The sequence below is a fragment of the Meriones unguiculatus genome, chromosome 17 (assembly GCF_030254825.1).
Source record: "Meriones unguiculatus strain TT.TT164.6M chromosome 17, Bangor_MerUng_6.1, whole genome shotgun sequence".
Lineage (NCBI taxonomy): Eukaryota > Metazoa > Chordata > Mammalia > Rodentia > Muridae > Meriones > Meriones unguiculatus.
In genome coordinates this window covers 17955236-17975312 of record NC_083364.1, presented here as the reverse complement: position 1 = coordinate 17975312, position 20077 = coordinate 17955236, and the positions used below count along the sequence as shown (strand labels likewise).

Genomic DNA, 20077 nt, shown 5'->3' with positions numbered 1-20077 from the left:
TGTCTGCCCCCAGACAGCTGCCCTGCAGCCATTAACCCTGCATGGGCCGAAAGTGGCAGGTGGGTGGGACTTCGGAAAGATGATGGACAGGACCCTTGGAGACGTGGGGAGCTGTGACCCGATGGGGAAGGGCAGTGCCCTTCCCTCCGGCTTTGTTTGGGTTTAGGGACGGGGTCTTCTGTAGCCCAGGCTGGCCTCAGGCTATTAAACTGAGTAGGCCTAAGACTCCTCATTCCCCTGCCTCAGCATGTCCCTGCGCTAGGTTCTTGAGACAAGGACTCACTGCATTCCCCCAGCCTCCGCTGGCGTAAGGTTCTAGAAAGACTGTGGCCTTCTGTGTTCTGAGGACCCCCTCCCCCAAGGCCTGAGGCAGGGAGTTACCTTCCTGTAAAGTGTTTATATCACTGAGACCTGAGGGCTGAGGAGGGCCCAGAGGGGCGCAGCAACAACCCGAACCCACACAGCAGAATTCGAACCCACGCTCCATGACAGGACCAGTTGGGAAGCCCCTCACCTCCTGGGGCCTGAAGGATTTTTCCGCTAGGGGAGGGGGTTTCAGCTGATTCAAGAAGTTTGGGGCTCAGGGGTCAGAAGTAGGGGTTCCCAGAGGCCAGGGGGACTACCCTTCCCGTCTGACTCCAGGTGTCTGTCAGTCCGTCCTAACACACCCCTCCCGGTCCTCCGCCAGGGTCCACCCCGCCCCCTGCACCTCCCACCCCACCCCCAGCACAGCCCAGAGCTGAATGGGCCCCTTGTTCTCGGCCACACCCTCCCCTGGGGTCACTCTGGGACAGACCCAAGCCGCAGACTGCCTTAAAGAGCCAGCATCAGGATGGAAGCCCAGCGGTGCAGCGTGCCCAGCCCCCACCGCAGACGCGGCGGGGTTCCCGGGTGGGGTACAGTGAGGACCCCGATGCCGGAGGCTGTTGGGAGGCACGGGTTCCGTGCAGTAATAGGACACCTGCTGTTTCCGTCCGCGTTGGCCTGCACTGTGGGGTGGCGGGAAGAGGCTTCCATTCCTTTGCGCCTCAGTTTCCCCTTCTCCACAGAGAACCAGACAGAACAATGAAACAGCCCCTCAGTGGAATACAGAACCCAGGCCTAAAAAAGGTCACCAGATGTGAGCACAAGGTTGCATTTATTGAGTGCCTACTGCATACCAGGCCCTGCTGGGAGAGGGGTGGCGGCGGGCACAGGGCGGTGTTGGACAGTCACCGTGCCCCGAGGGGCCCAGCCTGCGAGTCAGCGCTGTGCACCCTCAGCCTGCGCGCTCGCCCTCTCTGGCACCGGTTCCCTTCCTGAGTAATGAGAACAGGACCCTTTCCGTGCCGGGCTGGAAACGGGTCACTTTTCCCGGCTGCCGCGTGGGCGTGGCAGGGAATTGGGGGGGGTGGGGGCCCCAGGTGGGAGGCGGAGGGGTCGGCGCGGCTGACCCAGGGCTGGGGTGCAGGGGCCTGCAGTGTGGGGACTGGTCCCCGCCGGATGGAGCCGCCCGTTCCCGGCTTCCTTATGTAACTGGGTTATGCAAGGACAACCGCCCAATTACATAAGGCGCCGGCCGGGTGGGGGAGGGGCTTAAAGGAGCCGTGTCCCTGGGCAGTACCCTCCCCTCAGCCCTCCTCCGTGTCCCACTCTGCCACCTCCAGTGGCGAGGTCAGGTCTCCCTCCCAGCCTCAGTTTCCCCATCTGTAACAGACGACGGCCTCACCAGGCTGCCTGTGGAAGGGGGAGCACTATTAGGCACCTACTGTGTGCCAGGCCCTGCTGACCAGTCGACAGAGAAAAACCTAGAGGGTGGAGCATAGTGAGGAGCGAGAGCAGGGCGGGAGGTGACTGCATGCAAGCACGAAGACTAGAGTTCAAATCCCAATCTCCCGCCCAAGGCCAGGCTCAGAAGGTGGGTCCCTGGCAGGTAGCCTGGGGGAGCCCTGTGGGTGTCCTCTGACCTCCATGTGAGCCAGGGAGTTTCGGGGTCAACACTGCCTCCATACCCCACCTTGTGTCAAGCGGCAGGATGAAGGGGTGCAGGAGGGGGAGGGGCTGCAGGACGGTAGCTGGGGGGCTCCGCGCTCACCGGCGCCCTCTGGTGGCTGTTTGTGGAGGATGCTGGGGTGGGGGTCCGGTGAATCCCCGCCGACCCTGCCCTGTGGGAAAGGGGGTTCACACTTGAACCGGGACGCCCCAGGCCAGATTGTTGGGGGGCTGAGCTCCGTGTTCGGTTCATGCAAAAAGGCCCCTGTGGTAAAGGGTGACAGCGTCTCGGACCACTGGGGAAACTGAGGCCCGAGGAAAACCAGCAGCCCCGGAGACCTTTTCCTGAGGCCGAGCCAAACCCCGGAACTGCACAAGGGCTTTGAGCTGGACCAAAGAGCCCCCATCAGGAGTCCCCCCGAGGGGGGAATTGTGGGGGTGGCTTGGGAACCTCCACGTCATCCATCCAGGCCCCAGAGGTGTCCTCCCGGGCGGGCGACACTGGAGAGCAGGGTGGGCGGGGCGCGTCTGGCTCCACCCCTTTCCCTCCTGTCATTCTCGGCTGGTGGCCCCGACCTCGGGTTTCCTTGTCCTGGGAGCGTTTGTGTGAAGCCTGGAACCGCGTCCAGGCACCACGCACCCTCCATGGGCCAGGCAATGGCATTCTTTCTAGTCAAGCATCTGCAGCGCCTGCTGTGTGCGTGCACCTACTGAGCGCCTGCTGCGTGCAGAGGGCGAGGAAGAAAGGCGAAGGCGTGGGAAGCCAGGGCACAGACAGGAAGGGGTCAGCCTCAGCCTGTAGCCAGTTCGGGGACGACAGAGCTGGCGAGGGGCCACACAGCACACAGGCTGCTGACCTGTGACCCCTGCGTGCCTTGGGGACATGACGGGGGAGGCGAGGCGGAAGGGACCCCTGGGGTCCCCCCCCCCCGCAGTGGCTTTGGGTGTCCCAGGGCCTTGCCCTGGCCCTTTCCCCCTCGGCCACAGATGGATTCCTGGGACCGGCCTGGAAGGGGGGGCCGGGGAAGCCAGGAATCCGCTGAGTGTAAACACGGGTTATTTTCGGCTCCTCCCGGCTGGCGGGTGACACATTTGACTTTGGAAAGGACCAGGGTCCGTCTGGTATTTTTAACCTCGAGTCTCACAGCCACTGGGTGATAGGGCTGCGGTGTCACTGCCAGGCTGTGGGTGAGGCCCAGGACAGCCCACCACGGCCACCTGGTCCCATTCCCTGCCACGGCCACCTGGTTCTGTCCCCAGCCGTGTCCACCTGGTCCCGTTCCCCACGTGGCCAGCCCGCTCCACGGCCAACCTGGCCCCGTGCCCCAGCTCGGCGCCTACTGTTTATCCCCAGAGGCTGCTAGATAGGCCAGTGTGCCCTGCACCACAGTCCCTTTCCTGGTCACCCCCACTTGGGGAGGGGTTGGCACTGCGTCCCACCAGCTGGCCTTCCCCAGCCACAAAATGGCCGCCCAGCCACGGAAGCATCTGGAACCCCGAGGAAATGGCCGCCCAGTCGGTGATGTCACCGGCCATGTGGCCTGTCCACCAGCCCCGCGCCTCCCTGGGCCTCTCTGGCCACGTGCACCGGGGTGACCAGGCCCGAGTGTCCCCTCGGGGTCCCTGGGCTCGGCCACCAGCCAGGGCTCCGGCCATGGAGCGCCCAGTGGGGATGGGCCGGGTTGGCAGTGGCCGGGAGGACTCGTGGGAGGACTTGGCCTGGAGGAGCGGTTGGCGCCGGCCCAGGCCGGCTGGAGCTGGAAAGCACGGGCCAGACAGGGAGGTCAGCCCCGCCTCGCCCGCGGCCTCCCCATCCCCAGGGCTCCCCGCGTGTCTGCTGTGTCCATCTGGCCGTCCCAGCTTTTTTTTCTGCCACAGAGGATAGCGGGAGTTTCAAGCGCTGTCTGTCAAGTGCTTTTCCTGAAGTCACAAAGTTGCGGTTGCTTTTGTGGGTGGGTGGAGGGTGGCAGCCTGCGGCGTCATCAGGGAAGTCCACCTTCAGTCTAGCCCTGTGACTCCTGCAGATCGGCCGGGATGAAAGCCACGGTTCGGCTGTGAACCTCGTGGTTGACTGGCATCTGGTTCTGGGCGCCTCCAACGGGGCCCGTGTGTATACAGCAGGCATCGGAGGTGTGCTGACGAACAGACTGACTCCTGATGCCAGGGAAACCAGCCCAGGGCGGGGCAGAGAATCCGGACGGAGCATGTTGGAACCGAACCGGATGTGCGTGGGAGGATGAGGGGGATTTCCAAGCTTCCCGAGCCTGCGCCACATCCCTCTGGGAACAAGGGAGCACCGTGCGCAGGCCGGGGCAGACGGAGCCCGAGCTGGAACCAGCCCCTCCGCGCGGGAGGAGGCCCGAGGGAGGAGGCCGGAGGACTACCGCTGAGGCCTCTGCAGGCCTCTGCGGCTCCAGGCTGCCGTCCTGCTCCCCGGCCCCCTCACATACCTGCTGTGGCCGTGGCCATCAGCGTAACATGATGGTCCCAGAGACCTTGAGACATGAAGCAGTGAAAGATGAGCTCCCGCTGCGGAGTCCCCAAATGGCCCTCTATCGTCACCGCCGCCCACTCCGGTCCCCTCGTCTTCCCAGGTCTCCTGTGTCCTCCCCACAGTTCCCAGCCAGTGTTAACCCGCTAGAGGGAAGCAGGTGGAGTCACCCACTGGGGAGGGAGATGGTGGCGGCCGCGCTCGTGTGAACAAGGGAGGGAGATGGTGGCGGCCGCGCTCGTGTGAACAAACTGGGATCTCAGAGGTGACAGCGTGGGCTGTGCATGAGTAACGTGGACCCGGGAAGGTGAGGGGCCACAGCTGACCCGGCAAGCCGCACCTCACAGGACTGTCCCCACCTCATCCTCCAGTGAGGGGCTGGGGGCGTGGTCACCTCATCCTCCAGTGAGGGGCTGGGGGTGTGGTCACCTCATCCCCCCCCCCATAAGGGGCTGGGGGTGTGGGCACCTCATCCCCCCCCCATAAGGGGCTGGGGGTGTGGGCACCTCATCCCCCACTGAGGGGCTGGAGGCATGGTCAGGGGTGGAGTCCCCACCTCATCCTCCAGTGAGGGCTGGGGGCGTGGTCACCTCATCCCCCAGTAAGGGGCTGGGGGCGTGGTCAGGGGTGGCATATTTTCCCAGCAAACGTGGCTCTCACCTGCAATATTCAAGAATTTCCATGAATGGACCTGTCTGTCACTGCTTGACCCCTGATCTCTAGGCCACACTTGCTGCAGTGACCATGGGCTTCAGGGTCAGTGGGGCGTTAGGCAGCATCCCCTCTATCAGGCTGAACGCAGGAACCCAGGAGCTAAGACCTTCCCAGAAGCCTCAAGCCGGGTGGTCCTGCTAATGCCCTTTGCCCAGCATGGGGAAACTGAGGCCCAGGAGCAGACGGTACCCCTTCCCCACTCCTGATCTCAGCGTCTGCCAGGGAGAAATTTATTTTTAGATTTTAAAAAAGGCGCCTGTAATCCCAGCACTCTGGGAGACAGAGGCAGGTAGGTCTTTGAGCTCGAGGCCAGCCTGGTCTACAAAGTGAGTTCTAGGACAGCCAAGGCTACACAGAGAAACCCTGTGTAGGAAGACACAGAGAGAAAGAGAGAGTGAAAGTGCAGGGGTGGAGCCAGGGCGACATGTGACACAGGGGCCCTGAGGCCTGTCTCAGGAGCCCCAGCAGCACCCGTCAGCCCAGCACTTGCTGGTGGAAGCAGGAGTTTAAGGTCTTCCTGGCCAGCCTTGGCTCCCTGCGGCCCTTCCTGGCAGGAGACACACAGAGGTGGGGGGACAGTGAGGAAAGGGGACCAGAGGCCTCCAGGATCTCTCTCTCTCTCAGATTTATTTATTACTTATACAACATTCTGCCTGCACACCAGATCTCACTATAGATAGTTGTGAGCCACCGTGTGTTTGCTGGGACTTGAACTCAGGACGTTTGGAAGAACAGCGAGTGTTCTTGACCTCTGAGCCATCTCTCCAGCCTGGATCTCTCTCTTCTGTCCTCGGTTTCCCCGTTTGTACACGGGCAGATAGCATCATTCTTTCACAGCTGGCTCCAGAGAGGTCAAGTCACACCCAAGCCACAGAAGTGGCAGCGCGAGGATCTGAACCCGAGCCCTTCACCGAGGTCCCAGCGGTGTCACGAACTGTCCCCTCCTCTCTTCGCAGATGCAGAGCAGAGTAGCAGCCCCCGGACGGGAGTGGGCTCTGACCAGGAGGACAGTAAACCCATCACGCTGGGTGAGTCTGAAGAACTGACACCGGAGGCTTATGGCTTCTGTAGTATCTAAGCCGTGATGTCTGGGGGCGTGGCCAAGTGTGGATCCCCGCCCCCGTCTGGAATATGCCAGTGAGGGGTCTGGGGGCGTGGTCATGGTGGAGCCCCGCCTAGAGGTCTCAAGTAAGGGGTCTGGGGGCGTGGTCAGGGTGGAGCCCTGCCTAGAATCCCCAGTGAGGGGCTGGGGGCGTGGTCATAGGTGGGGCCCCGCCTAGAGTCCCCAAGTGAGGGGTCTGGGGGTGTGGTCAGGATGAAAGCCCCACCTAGAATTCCCCAGTGAGGGGGCTGAGGGCGTGGTCAGGGTGGAGCCCCGCCTAAAATCCCCCAGTGAGGGGCTGGGGGCGTGGTCAGGGTGGGGCCCCGCCCAGAATCCCCAGTGAGGGGAATGGTGCTGTTTCCCTTGGTACCTCCACGCACATCGCCCTAGTAATTGGGCAGCGGTTTGTTTACCTCAAGGGCATTTGTTGCCCTCACAGGTTGTGCCGGGGAGGGCGGGAAGTGACGGAGAAGCGGCTTCCTGGGCGGGGAGGGAGAGCCACAGGCCTGAACCATGAAGCCCAGCTGTGCCACGAGGCTCATGACCCGGTCGGTGACCCCAGGTCCTCCCGGCCTCTTCCTGCCTCCTCCCTCCCAGCCAGATGGCGAAGGAAGGTGGGGCCCCAAGGGAGGATCGCAGCCCTCAGGACTGCCCTGCCTCCGGACATGGGCCTGGTGGGCGCTGTACAAACAGGAAATCCCCCTTGGGGGGGGGAGCAGGGACTCCAGCCACCATCTGGGTCAGCAGGAAACTAGGGGCCACTCAGCAGGGCCAGCCTCGAACCACGCAGGCCCTGCGCAGTGTGCGCGGGCTGTGCTGCCCCCTGGGGGCCGGTCCCATTGATGCTCTGCCCTACCTGCTGCATGCTGTTAGCTCGGCCCTCAGGGCATGTGTTCGCGCCCCTGGGTCTTTGTACTGTCCGGAGATATGGCGTCTTCCTTGCAATGAAGCCTGCCACGTAGTTCCAGAGTCTTACGTCAAAGCACGTCTCCACTGGCGAAGGAGCCCACAAACCTGCCTTCCTGGCTGTGTGGTACTCCACCGTGCCCGCCCCCACCATGTCCCACCTGGCAAAGCAGTTCCCGCCAGCGTGGGAACCTGAGCTCCAGGCCGGAGCACACGTGTGACCGATGGGCGCGTGTCGGGGCGAGTCACGTGGCCCTCCCGTGTGGGACGTCACACGGCTGGACGCCCTGATCTCTGACCCTGCGCTCCTTCCAGACACCACCGACTTCCAGGAGAGCTTCGTCACGTCGGGCGTGTTCAGCGTCACGGAGCTGATCCAGGTGTCCCGGAGTGAGTGTCTCTCCCCTCAGCGCCCCCCTCCAGGGTAGGGGTGGTCACGTGGGACGCGCCCCCTCACCCGGTCCATCATCCCCTCCAGCACCTGTGGTAAGCGGAACCGGACCCAACTTCTCCCTGGGCGAGCTGCAGGGCCACCTGGCCTACGACCTGAACCCGGCCAGCGCAGGCATGAGAAGGACGCTACCCAGCACCTCCTCCAGCGGGTAGGCGCCAGGGTGACCCCGCTGGGTCTCCGTGCCCTCCCCTGCCATCCCCTCCCCTTCTCACATTAGCCAAGGCGCTGTTCCCTCTTCAGCGCCTGTTTTTACTTTACAAGACTGATAATTTCTATTGATCAAGACCCTAGTCCCAGTGCCCTTAGGCCAGGAAGGCCAACCTCAAACCAACAAATTCCTCTGGAGATCTGTGGACAGGGAGCAGATCACGTGGTGTTGCCATGTTCCTGCATGACACCTCTCGAAGGCACTGGGGTGCCCTCGCCTCCGCCCCTGGTGTCTCAGGGAAAGTGTGGTTGCCTGGCTGCAGTTCCCGCTGTGTCTCATAACTGTCCCTACAAACCGGAAGTGCCGCCCCGACTCCATAGTAACCAGACTGTAATCCCACTCCACCCCCTCCGTTTAGGAGCAAGCGGCATAAGTCGGGCTCGATGGAGGACGACGTGGACACGAGCCCTGGCGGCGACTACTACACCTCGCCCAGCTCGCCCACAAGTAGCAGCCGCAACTGGACAGAGGACATGGAAGGAGGTAGGGCCTGGCGGGCAGGGAGCGGAAGCACAAGGAGAACTACAAATCCCGGCGGGCTCTGCGTGGGCACCCGGGCAGAGCCAGGCTAATGTTGCAGGGCCTCCTGGGAGTTGTAGTCCCCCATTTGTTATCCCGGCTGGAGCTGTGCAGGTGCCATAAAGTGGCCCGAGTCGCAGGACCTCCTGGGAGCCTATGCAAGCATCATGCAGCAAGTCCGGAAATAAGGAGTTCCCACAGCTTTTTAGTTCTTAGTTCCACCTTGGAGTACTTGGCATCAGGAGCCGGACCTGTGCAGCTCCTGAGGCCCACAGAGGTCACATATAACAGATCTGATATGAAAGATTTATTGGATCAAGGTGGAGAGAAGGAGGGAAAGAGAGAGAGGGAGGGAGGGACATGGTGGGGTGGCAGGAGACAAACTAAGGCAGGTAGAGTGAAAGAGAGAGAGAGAGGAGACAGGGGCCCTTTTCTCCCAGGCCCCTGGCGGCAGCGACCAATGATGACATCACAGGTGGCTAAGCAACCTAAGAGTGGGCTAGCACTTCAAGACTTGTGAACCAACAGCCATGCCATCCACTGAAGCCCCCGTTTCCTCACTTGCAGTGCCGAGATGGCCATTTTTGTAGAATCATTGCGGGTGAAACGGGGTCGCGATGCGGGCAAACCCCAGCTCCGCCCCTGCCGGTCCCCCTTAGCAACCCCAGCGGCATCCCCGAGTTCTCCACAGGCCATGTAGCTGCCAGGGGAAACTGAGGCCTGACTGGGCATGGGGGGTGTGATAAGGGCTCCGGGGACCTGGCCTGGCGCTGGCAGTAAATGCTGCCGAGGCTGGGGACAGTCAGGCGGCGCTGATCAGCTTAGTGGCCTTAATGAGCCGGTAATTGGGGACCAGTCTAGACAGGAAAGGGGCTGAGCTGATGCTGCCCCGGAGGATGCTGGGTAAGATGTATGACTGGAGGGGTCAGGAGGGAAAGCGCAGCTGAGGCTTCGGGGGAGGAGAGGCTCAGCTACTCCCACGCCGAGAGCCTGTGGGGCCCCAGTGGTCACACTGGGTGCTGCTTCCCTATCCTTGCCAGTCCTCGTCCTGGTCACCTCCAAGGGAGACAGGTGTCCACCACTGTTTGTCCTTCCCATCGCCCCCCGCCCCACCAAGCCAAGCCGTGACATGGAATTGCTGATCTGAGGGTGGGGTCAGCAGATGTAGAAGGTATCCCAACGCTTGGGCAGCCGGGGCAGGAGGATTGCCAAGAGTTAAAGAGGAGTCTGAGCCAGTGGGGCAGGGCACAAGCACTTGTCCCCTGCGGTCAGCCCCAGGACTAGGATCCCTAGGGGACAAGAGGTCTCTGAGGATAGAGGGGACCCTACCCTCATGACACATTTCAGGGCCTCACTCCTGCCGATGGCTGCCTACCTCTCCGCCATGCTCTCTCCTGAGCCACTGGAGGAAGTTTCTGAATGCCACTCACCTGCCACATTTCCACTTACCGTGTGTGTGGGGGGGGGTTGACATCACTCGATGCCCCTCCCCCACAGGCATCTCGTCCCCCGTGAAGAAGACAGAGATGGACAAATCCCCGTTCAACAGCCCGTCCCCGCAGGACTCCCCCCGGCTCTCCAGCTTCACGCAGCACCACAGGCCCGTCATCGCGGTGCACAGCGGTGAGTGTCACGGCGGGGCTGAGGCGTGGCTGCCACCGGAAGTGCCGTGCCAGGTTCAGCTTCCTGACCCGCTCCTACCGCTGTGGCCAGGGAAAAAAAACCCTATGGTGTGATGGGCCTGTCCTGCGGTGAGGCACACTGTAGGGAGCCTTTTCTCTTGCCATACCGGGACCTGGCTGGGTCGCAGGGGCTGCCCAGTGCCCTTCAGGTGCACATTGTATTTAGGGTTTTTGTTTTTGTTTTGTTTTGGAGACAGGGTTTCTCTGTGTAGCCTCAGCTGTCCCGGACTCACTTTGTAGACCAGGCTGGCCTCGAACTCACCCTGACCGCCGTCCGCCTCCCTCTGCCTCCCCGAGTGCTGGGATCAGAGGCGTGCACCATCACACCTGGCCTCATATAAAGTATAAAGTTTTATTGATACCAAGCCCCGAGCACCCAAGTCACGTAACGCATGGGGTGGGACTCCAGAGACAGGAAGGGGATTCCTGGGGGCCTGGAAGGGTCTCACCGTGGTCCCAGCATGGCGGTGTGCCACTGGGGCAGATTGTAAAAGCAGACGTTTCGTTTTAGCCCGGCAGCACCTCACTGTGTAGGCAGCTGTGCCTCCTGAGTGTCGGGGACTCCTCTGCCTGCTGCACTCAGGCCCGTTCTTTTCCTTTTTTGTGTCTTTTTTTCACGTTTTCACTACCTGGCTCTTTGTAGGAGGAGCCTTTGGGGTACAGGGCAGCACTCACTCGCCGTCTGCTCTATCAGGGACCACCCTTTAGACGCTGAGGCAGGAGGATTGCCTGAAGTTTGACCCAGACTCGACGTCATGAGAGTCTGGGGACGGCAGCTGCACGCCCCAGTCCCTCTGATGCGCACGTGTGTGTGTGTGTCCACAGGGATCACGCGGAGTCCTCACCCATCCTCTGCCCTGCACTTCCCCGCCACATCCATCCTGCCGCAGACAGCCTCCACCTACTTCCCACACACGGCCATCCGGTACCCGCCACATCTCAACCCCCAGGACCCGCTCAAGGATCTGGTGTCCCTGGCCTGCGACCCGGCCACCCAGCAGCCTGGACCGGTGAGTGTGGCCTTGAGGGCCCGTGCCAAGGCAGGGTGACGGGGCCTGGGGAGACATGCGCCGACCAGACCCCCAAAAGGTGCCAGTGTTTATTTGTGCCAAACACAAAACGTGTCTGAGATTCGGAGCATTTGGGAAGCGGAGGCAGGAGGCGTGCTGCGAATTGGAGGTCAGCCTGGGCTGCATGCGGAGACCCGCAATCGAGAGATGGAAAAGCAAGTGGGACTCAGGGTGCTGGGGTTTGGCTCTTTGGGAGAATTTGGGGGAGAGGTGTTTGGTGTGAGGTGTCGCCACCAGGAATGGATTCGGGGCCCAGGTGGCTTGAAGTGACAACCTGAGATTTCAACTCTACCCAAGTCCCCTGTAGGCCCCCTTCCCACAGCCAGACCCATGTCCTGGCATGTCCCAAAACACAACTGACTGTGGGGTCTGCAGCTCCCAAAACCCTGAAATTCCCAACAGCTGAACACCAGCAGCTCCACCCAGCAGTGGTTTTGCCTTCCACCTGCCTGACCTCAGGCAGTTGCCTCTCCCTCTCTGTGCCTCCGTCTTTACACAAGTTGCCTAAGTCAGTCTAGAGTTCCCCAGCGAGGGGCTGGGGGTGCGGTCAGGCGGACGTTCCGCCTGGCACACAGCAGGCGCTTTGTAGGTGCAGTCTCCCCTTGGGTCTTCCTCAGGACCCATCCTGCCCCGACGTAGGCACTACCGGGGCGAGAGGCCCCTTGCTGTTCTTCCCTCCCCAGTGTCGAGGTGTTTCGCCCCCAGACAAGATGCCATGGCCGAGCCCAAGATAGGTAGAGAATGGGACATACAGGCACGGGGCTGTCGCCTCAGGGGACCGAGGCAGGAGTCTGGCTGCAGGTCCAAGTGCAGTCTGGGCTACAGAGAGAGACACTGCCTCAGAAAAGAGTTCCCAAAGCCAGCAGGATGATAAATAGATCTGTGCAGACGCTGCCCTGCCCCGCAGTCTCCATGAGAGGGATCAATAAATAAAACATCCTTAATAATTGATGGCAGCCTGCGCTGCGCGGGACGCCGCCAGCCTGGCCGTGGCTGGAAGGTCCTCAATTATTCACAACCGGCCTTTGGTTATTAATATTTTATTTGATGTCTCAGTCCAAGGCCGATGCCCCACCTACCTTACCACCTAAGAACTCCAGCTGGGATCCCCAGGTCCCCCAGGACGCAGGCTCTCGGGGTAGCCAGCTTCACCTTCCGGGGGGGACAGTGAGGGCTGCAGCCAAGCGGCCGCTGCGGCCGGGTGCGAAGGGAAGGCTGTGTGACTCCCGGGCAGCAGACACCGTCTGGGCCCGTGCCCCGGTGCTAATGGGCTCTGGTCTCTCTCCTCCCCACAGCCTGCTCTCCGCCCGGCACGTCCCCTGCAAACAGTCCCTCTGTGGGATTAGGACGGAGGGAGCCTCTTGCAGGACAGGTAGGGGCCGAGAGGCCGGCTGGGGGGCGGGGGGTGGGGCAGGGGGCCGGCCCGGGGGGTCAGGGACAGCAGGCCTGCTGGCCACAGCCTGGGCAGAGACCCACGGGAAGCCAGCCTCTCGCTCCCGACCCGGGCCTTGAGCCCACCCTGGGGGCGTGAGGTCCCCCTCCGCCCAGTCCCTGCCCTCCACTGGCCTGGCTCTCACCTGTCAGAGAGCCCACGGCAGGGTTTGTCTAGTTGGGGATGTGGGGCCCAGAGAGCAGAGGCAGCCAGCCAGGGTCACACAGTGCCAGGGACTCCCCCGCTCCCCACCCCACCGCCCCTCCCCGGAGAGCAGGCCGAAGAGAGGGAAGGCTAGGGTGCGAGGCCCAGAGAGGGCAGACAAGCTGCCTGTGGTTGCACGGCGGTGGCCACCTCTGTCCTCTGTTGCGAGGTGGCTGCCTTGAGACCCTCCACAGCAGTCCAGGTTCCTGTTGGTGGCTCAGGGAGCCCTGACCGGGACGGAGAGACCAGGCCCCCAGCAGTGGAGAGAGGGGCGGCCGCCCAGCTGTCTCTTTCTCAGGCCTCAGCCGTCACCCTGTAGTAGACTGTCCAGCCTCCTCAGAAAGCTGGGAATGGGCCTCGGCCCCCCTCCTCCCTCTCCAGCCCTCAGCTTCCCTCCCATGGAGCCAGAATCCACTCTTGACAAACTGAGGCAGGTGATGGCTCCCTCCGCCTCCTCCTCTGGGTCAGGGTTTCTGTGGCCATTGCTGGCTGAAGATGAGCACAGCCACCCAGTGACCAGGCCTGGCACATGGGGACACAGGGCAAGCAAGAGATGCAGGCCTCACCCCAGGATGTGCCGGGGAGCCGCAGAAGGCTCAGGGGGAGGGAGAGTGGATGGGACTTCCTGAACCGAGGGCGGGCTGTGGGGAAGACGAGATGTGCACCCCCCAGCAGGGAAATCAGGAGGCTGCGGCTTGGGTCCCCCCTCCTCCAGGCCCCTGTCTCAGCTCTGGGCCTCAGCTCGTTCTGCCCAGTCAGCACTTCCTGGCTGTCTACATTGTTATTCCTGGCTCGGCCTTCCCACAGCCCCACTCCCTCCCTGCCCCCATCTGCACACCGACCACGATCTCCGCCCCCCGGCCCCCAGGCCCCTCATACCCAAGCACACAAATAACTCAGGTACCGAGGCTCCCGCTGCCTCCTGCTGCCTCGGCCTCCTCCTCTGCCAGCTCCAAGCAGACTGGGGGTCCCCAGGGAGGTGGAGGCGGAGGTAGAGGCTCCTGTCCAGGGCAGGGCAGGACAGGGTCACACCCCAGCCTGTCTGGTTGCCAGCGGAAACCAGACATGAGGTAAGGGACACAGGAGCTTGAACTTGGCTGAGGATGGGGCAAGGGAGGCGCTGCCCCTCTTGGCCACCCTGCCCCTCAGGGTCACCCTGCCCCGGCCTGTGCTGTCGGGCACCAGGCTGTCCTGGACTCCCAAGATAGTGCTCCACTGATACCCCATGGGCCCTGGAAGGCACAGAGAGGGAATCTGGAACCGAATGTTCCAGGCTGGCTCTCCTCCACCCCCAGAGCCCAGCCGGGAGCTTCTTGGCCCTATGATAGGGCAGGGGTATGAAAAGACACAGCCGGCATGGTGGCACAGGCGTCACCCAGACACTGGGGTGACTAGGGTGGGAGAATCAAAAGCTGAAAGCTGTCCTGACCACACAGTAGGTTCTGGGCCGGCCTGCTGCAATAGTGAGCCAGGGTCACGTGCTGCGTGCTCTGGCCCAGGGGTGGGGCTCCAGTTAGCAAGGCAAAGAGGGTCCTCAGCCACATCCACACTCAGTGCATTCACACGCCCAGCCCTGCCGTCGAGGGGCGTGCACTCACGGGGCGTCCCCAGCCCCGTGGTCACACGCGGTGTACTCACACGAGTCCTGCCGTCACGGGGCGTGTACTTACGCCGAGTCCCCGGCCCCGAGGTCACAGGCCGTGTACTCACACAGGCCCTGCCGTCGGAGGGCTCGTGCATGATGTAATCTGATATGTACTCAAACCAAGTGTCCGACGTCACATCTCTGTGATCACACGGGACTTCCTTACACCGAGTCCCTGACGTCACTGGGAACTAACTTACACCCGGCTCCGGACATCACAGGGGCTGGTACTTTACACCAAGTTCCTGATGTCACAGGGAGCATGCGCATAGGAGTCCCTGACGTCACGCCGGGTCCTGACTCCTGACGTCACGCAGGATGAGGTGTCTCTCTGAAAGGGTCTGATCTCTGTGTTGCCCACCAGAGGCCATAGGCCAGGGTCACACCTGACACAATGGTCTGGGACGCAGGGGCCCATGTGCTGCGGGGGCTGGGAAAGGCAGCGCTCCTGACACCCCATTTCTCTCTCTCCCCCCATCTCCGCGGACCACGCAGTCCTGGTACCTGGGGTAGCCGCAGTCGCCTCCCACGCCTCCTTCATCGTCGCTGGCGGAGTCCCGGGGGTGACGGCCCTAGCCTGCATTTTTGTTGGAAAATTAGAAGGAGTGAGAAGCCCCCCGCCGACTCCCAGCGCGACGGAAAAGACAGACACACAGGAGGAGCAAAGGACAAAAGACAAACAGGAAAAGAGAAAAAAAAACTTCCCAACTAAGACGACAACAGCTGGGCGCTGCGGGTCTCTGTGGCACCTGCTGCTGATGGACGGCTGCCTGCAGCTCTTCTGCGCCCTGAGGACCCGCCATCACCCACAGCCCAGGCTAGCCCAGCCTGGCACCCGCACCCAGCACCAACGGATGGACGGAACGGACGGCGTGGGCCGCCCAGCCAGGCCGCCTCTCCCCAGACCCCTGCTGCCAGCCACCAGCGCGAGCTTCGGGGGCCTCCGCCGGCTGTCCCCATCCCCACCGACTGTGTTTGCCAAAGACAGGAGACCGGAGGCGGTGCTGGCGAGGACTGCGCGCGCGGTGGGCGGAGGAGGCGCGCGGGAGCCGCCCGGCGCTGGCCCTGCTGGGGACACGCGCGCCCACACAGGTACTTTGGGACCCCCGGGAGGGTCCCGCGTCCAGCCTCCACCTCGGCCCTCCGGCCCCCCCTCTCCTTGCGGACCTCTTTGGAAGGACACATCTCTCTATGCAATCTGCCCCCACCCCCACCCCCGGCATGAGAGGCCACGCAGCTCCCGACCCTCCGGCCTCCGCTCGCACACGGAAAGTTATCAGCACTTTGACAGAGGTGGGGGAGCCGGGGAACCCCACGCCGAGGCCCCTGGAGGCGGGAGGTGCCGGATCTAAGTGCCTAACCCCTCCGCCCGCCCGCCGCCGCCCTCACCCCCGCGGACCCGCCCCTCATCGCCGCGCGCCCGCCCTCTAGGTAGAGAGATGGGACCCAGGGGGAGAACTGGGTGTCCCGAAAGCAGGCTGGGGCCGTGCGCTGTCCCCCTAACTTCTGCCAGTGCCTTACTTCCTGGAGACCCACCCTGGGGCGCCCCACTGCAGGGGGATACCCCCTTTGCACTTTGACCCCCCTGACGATGTGGGGCCCGGCACAGGGACCAAGAAGGCTGGTGGAAGTGCACTCGGACCTCAGGTGGGACGGCTCTGGGAGTGATGGGGTGGCGGGGTGGCTAGGTCCCCCGTCTGCTATGCGCACTTCACTGACCTAAAGAGAACACTAAGATGGGGTGCAGGGGCCGTGCGCAGCCCCGGCTCCGCGGCCCCCATCCTCACCCACCCAGGGCCCTGTCTAGAGTGGGTTGCCCCGGAAGGGGATGTTGGGTGGGTTAGGGCCACCGAACCTACCAAACCAAGGCCCCTCCTCCTCGCCCACCCGTCTTGGCCCCGTCATGCCCGGCACTGTCGTATCCCCTCCCTGCGGAGGCCGCAAGCCATTCCCCCTGCAGCCCGGGGCTAGGCCCCGCCCCCTGCTCTTCCCCAGCCTCTGAGGCCTGGAACCCCACCATCTGTCCCTGTCCGTCCGTCCTCAGGGACCCTCCAGCTGGGGGGCCGTGGGGACATCGCGGAGGCCACTGTCCAGGTGTGAGGCTGGGCTCTGGCCAGTGGGTGTGGACCTGGCCGGTCCCCTCTGACCCCCCAAGCCAGCCAGCCGGGTCCCCCAGGGGTCAGGACAACCAACCACTTACCTAACTGCATGGTGCTTAAGGCCCTGCGCCCGAGAGCCCCCGCCCCCCCCACCCCCGGGCTGCTGTGTGCATGACAGGCCCGCCCCCCCACCTGCCCACCCCCCCTACCGCCTCTACTAAAAAAAGAAAAAAAGAAAAAAAAAGGATACACAAAATATATATATATATATATATATCCTTACCAAAAAAAAAAAAAATCCATTCTTTCCGAATTTGCACGAACTTTCCACCACGACATGTGCCTTGCTCTCCGAGGACAAGTATTAACTTCTAAATCCCTGCGCACACAGACGCATGCCCTGCACGCATAGTTACAAACAGACAAGCAATTACATGAAATAAAAAATAAAATCCAAAAAGGTGGTATTTCTATTTGTAAAAAGAAAAGAAAAAGAAATTTAAAAGATTTTTTTTTTTTTTTATAAAAGAAAAAGAAAAGACAGAAGGCTGGGCGTGGTGGCGCGCGCCTGTGATCCCAGCCCTTGGGAGGCTGAGGCAGGAGGATTGCTGTTAGTTCCAGGTCCAGCCTGGCCTTACAGAGCGAGACGCTGCTTCAAGAAATGAAAAAAAAAAAAGAAAAGATAAAAAACAAAACCAAACCCAGAACATAACAAAGGAAAACAACACTATTAAGGAAGTCAAAGTACTGGTCATGGCTTGTGACCCCGCACCCCTCAGCCCTGCCCCCACCCCCCGTCGGGGGACGGGACTCGCCTGGTGCTCATTGCCTGCCACGCAGCCCCTAGAGTCCCCAGCCCCGGCCCCCCAGGGAGGGGCTCTCAGGCCTTCCCCGCCCCAGGGCCGGCCTGGGGGGTCGTCCCTCCCCAAGTGCTCTCCTCCGTCTTCCAGCCAACCCACGAAGCTGAATATATGCAATATCCGTCCGTCTGTCTGTCTGGGTCGAGCTCAGCTGTGGGGAGGCCCGGCCGGGGCAGTGGGGACACAGCCGGCCGGTGTCAACGTCCGTGATTTCAATTTTCCTTTTTGGTTTTGTTGTTTGTGGTTGCCTTTGGATTTTCGTTCTTTTTGTTTCTTTCTGTCTTCTGTTAACTCTGCTCTTAAACTTCACCAAAGCTAAAGACAATAGCCAGGGGGGCAGACAGAAGTCCCAAGACAGGGCTCCAAGCCATCCATCCCCTGCCTCTTCCTGCCCCGGCCCTCCACACACACACACACTCAGCCCTCCGAGTGCTGGGCGCTGCCAGAGGCCTAGTGGGGGGCGTCCTCCATCCCCCGGAAGTAGGGAGTCAGTGGGATGGGGCAGCAGGTGAGGTGACACCATCAGCACGGGGTGGGGCGGGCACAGTGGACAGGGCGTGCCCGGCGGCAGGTTGACAACAGCCAATCAGATCCCCTTCCCCGCCCCGATTTCTCAGAAATTCTCCAGTTCCCACCCGGAGACCCCACGCTGGCCCCGTCCGGTGATGGATGACCCGAAGCTGGAGAGGGCCGTTGGGATTTCGGGGTTAAGTTCCTTTCTGTATAGGAAACTAACATTTTTTTCAAACCCACCTCCACTTCAGGCCATCCCTTGCCCATCCGTGACGGGCATCACGCCCTGGCGAAGCCCCCCACGGCCTTGCCGCTCAGGGTCTAGCCTGTGACCCTGTTTTCCAGGTGGGGACTAGATGATGTCTGGGGCCCTGAGCTTGATAACCAGGAACGCCCAGGGTGGTGGGAATGACGCCAGGAGGTTGGGGTTCTCACCGCTCCCCAACAGAGACAGGGCCCGGGTCCCCCGGGGGGAGAACTGGCCGGTCAAGCTCACCCCACCGTCCAAAGACAAGGCACCTGAGGCCTCAGCAATATGTCCCGGCCTCGGGGGCAGTGTGGCCGGGGTTGAGCTGTACCCATATGTACATATACTCGTATTTAGTTTGGAGTTAATCCCTGCAGTGCTGAACACAGTAGCTTTCTCCCTCTATCGGGATCCTCCCTGGGTGGTCCTTTCTCTCCTGGGGTGCTGGGTTCGAGGCCCAGCCACTTACTCTCTACCAAGTGTTTTGATATCTTAGAGACAGGTTCTCCCCAGGTAGCCCAGGCCAGCAATCCTCCCTCCCTCAGTTGCTCCGACGACAGGCGTGTGCCACCACTCCTGACTTCCCCATCCCTGCCCTTACGAACTTGTCCAGCCTCAGACCCCACTTGGCAATGGCTGTCCTCTCCCCTCCATTCACTCGTCCAGCGCACTCAGCTTGGGCCGAGGAAGGAGGAAGCCCCACAGCGATTGATTCCCCAGGTCCTGTAGCCGGGGTACCAAACAGTCATTTCCCGATCAGTGCCTCACTCATCTGATGGTGCGGTTTGGGGGTCCTCCCCTGCCCCCTCAGTCCCCACACCTGCTCCCCTCGGAAGTGAGACAGGAACCGGCAGGTGCGCTGGGCGGGAGGAAGGGATGCGCCCCCAAACCACCACCCCTCCTCCGGCGCCCTGCCTCACTACCCCAGCTTGGGGGACCCAGCTGGGTACGCTCATATCCCAGCCAGGCAGCCATGTCCCCTCAAACCGAAGCCCCGTAAGTCTGAGGGTCCCAGAGTGAGCCCCCCGAGTTCCCGGGACAGGCACTGGGTGTGAGGGACTGGACAGGGTGCTCGTGGGTGGCAGGGGGTGCGTGGACGTTCCTCTTCATCGATCCTCACTCTCTCCTCTGGCCTCCCCTTGCTTTCTGGGTGTAAGGCTGGCCGTTTCATTTTCCTGCCGAGATCTTTTTGGGTTTTTACTTAGAGATTTTTGTTTCCATTCAGCCATTTTGTATTTTACTCTTGGGTTGATGCACCTCTGACCTTCGGCTTTCCATAGCTGCGCTTGCGCAGTCTGTGGCGCCCTCTGCCCCGCCCCCCCAAGCAGTGGGCTCTGGCTGGGGAGTGGAGGACAGCCCAGGCCCCCCGCTTCGTCACCGCCCGCGCCCACAGCATACTCCACTCATAACCTCATATATTACAAATTCATTTTGGTTTCTGGTTTTTTGTTTTGTTTTGTGGACGCGCCTCAGCACCACTGCCTGCTGTTCCGTTTCTCCCTATGCAAAAAAAAAAAAAAAAAAAAAAGGGAAGGGGGGGGTCCATAAAAGATTCAATAAAAGACAAAAAAAATAAATAAAAGGAAGAAAAAAAATGTATAAAAATTAAACAAGCTTAAGCTGCAGCTCCTCTTGGGTCTTTCTTTCTGTGTGTCCATGACTGGCTTGGGTTGGACCAGGAAGGGTGAGGCTGTGCCCAGCCCTGGGGCCTTTGCCCTCGGACCTGGGCACTGGGCCACCGCTGGGGCCCTCCGAACCTCTGCTGCTGGCGGGCTACGGAGGCTCAGGGGCCAGCAATTCCAGCCTTGGGCCTCGCCCTGGAGCCATAGGCTTGGCATGATGGCTGGAGCCTGTCTGGAGGCCAGTGGGTCAGGAGTTCAAGGTCATCTTCGGCTCACGGGTGGACATGAGAGCAAGTCTTAAATAGGAACCCAGCCCCCTGACCTAGAAGGAAGCCTGT

At 61.8% G+C, this 20077-nt stretch overlaps 1 protein-coding gene across 4 annotated transcripts in view; it reads left to right on the top strand.

The window, feature by feature from the left end:
* Nucleotides 1–19667, top strand: part of Nfic (nuclear factor I C) — a 59770-nt gene extending 40103 nt beyond the window's left edge. For 3 of the 4 annotated variants that reach the window (XM_060371169.1, XM_021636829.2, XM_021636828.2), the window contains exons 3-10: nucleotides 6133–6204; nucleotides 7500–7574; nucleotides 7663–7786; nucleotides 8205–8329; nucleotides 9863–9988; nucleotides 10873–11057; nucleotides 12413–12489; nucleotides 14894–19667. In XM_060371169.1, the coding sequence (XP_060227152.1) occupies nucleotides 6133–6204; nucleotides 7500–7574; nucleotides 7663–7786; nucleotides 8205–8329; nucleotides 9863–9988; nucleotides 10873–11057; nucleotides 12413–12463 (758 nt within the window). In that variant the 3' untranslated portion in view covers nucleotides 12464–12489; nucleotides 14894–19667. The remainder of the gene's footprint in view (nucleotides 1–6132; nucleotides 6205–7499; nucleotides 7575–7662; nucleotides 7787–8204; nucleotides 8330–9862; nucleotides 9989–10872; nucleotides 11058–12412; nucleotides 12490–14893) is intronic. The other variant, XM_021636830.2, reaches the window with a different exon arrangement.
* The last annotated feature ends 410 nt before the right edge of the window (nucleotides 19668–20077 follow it).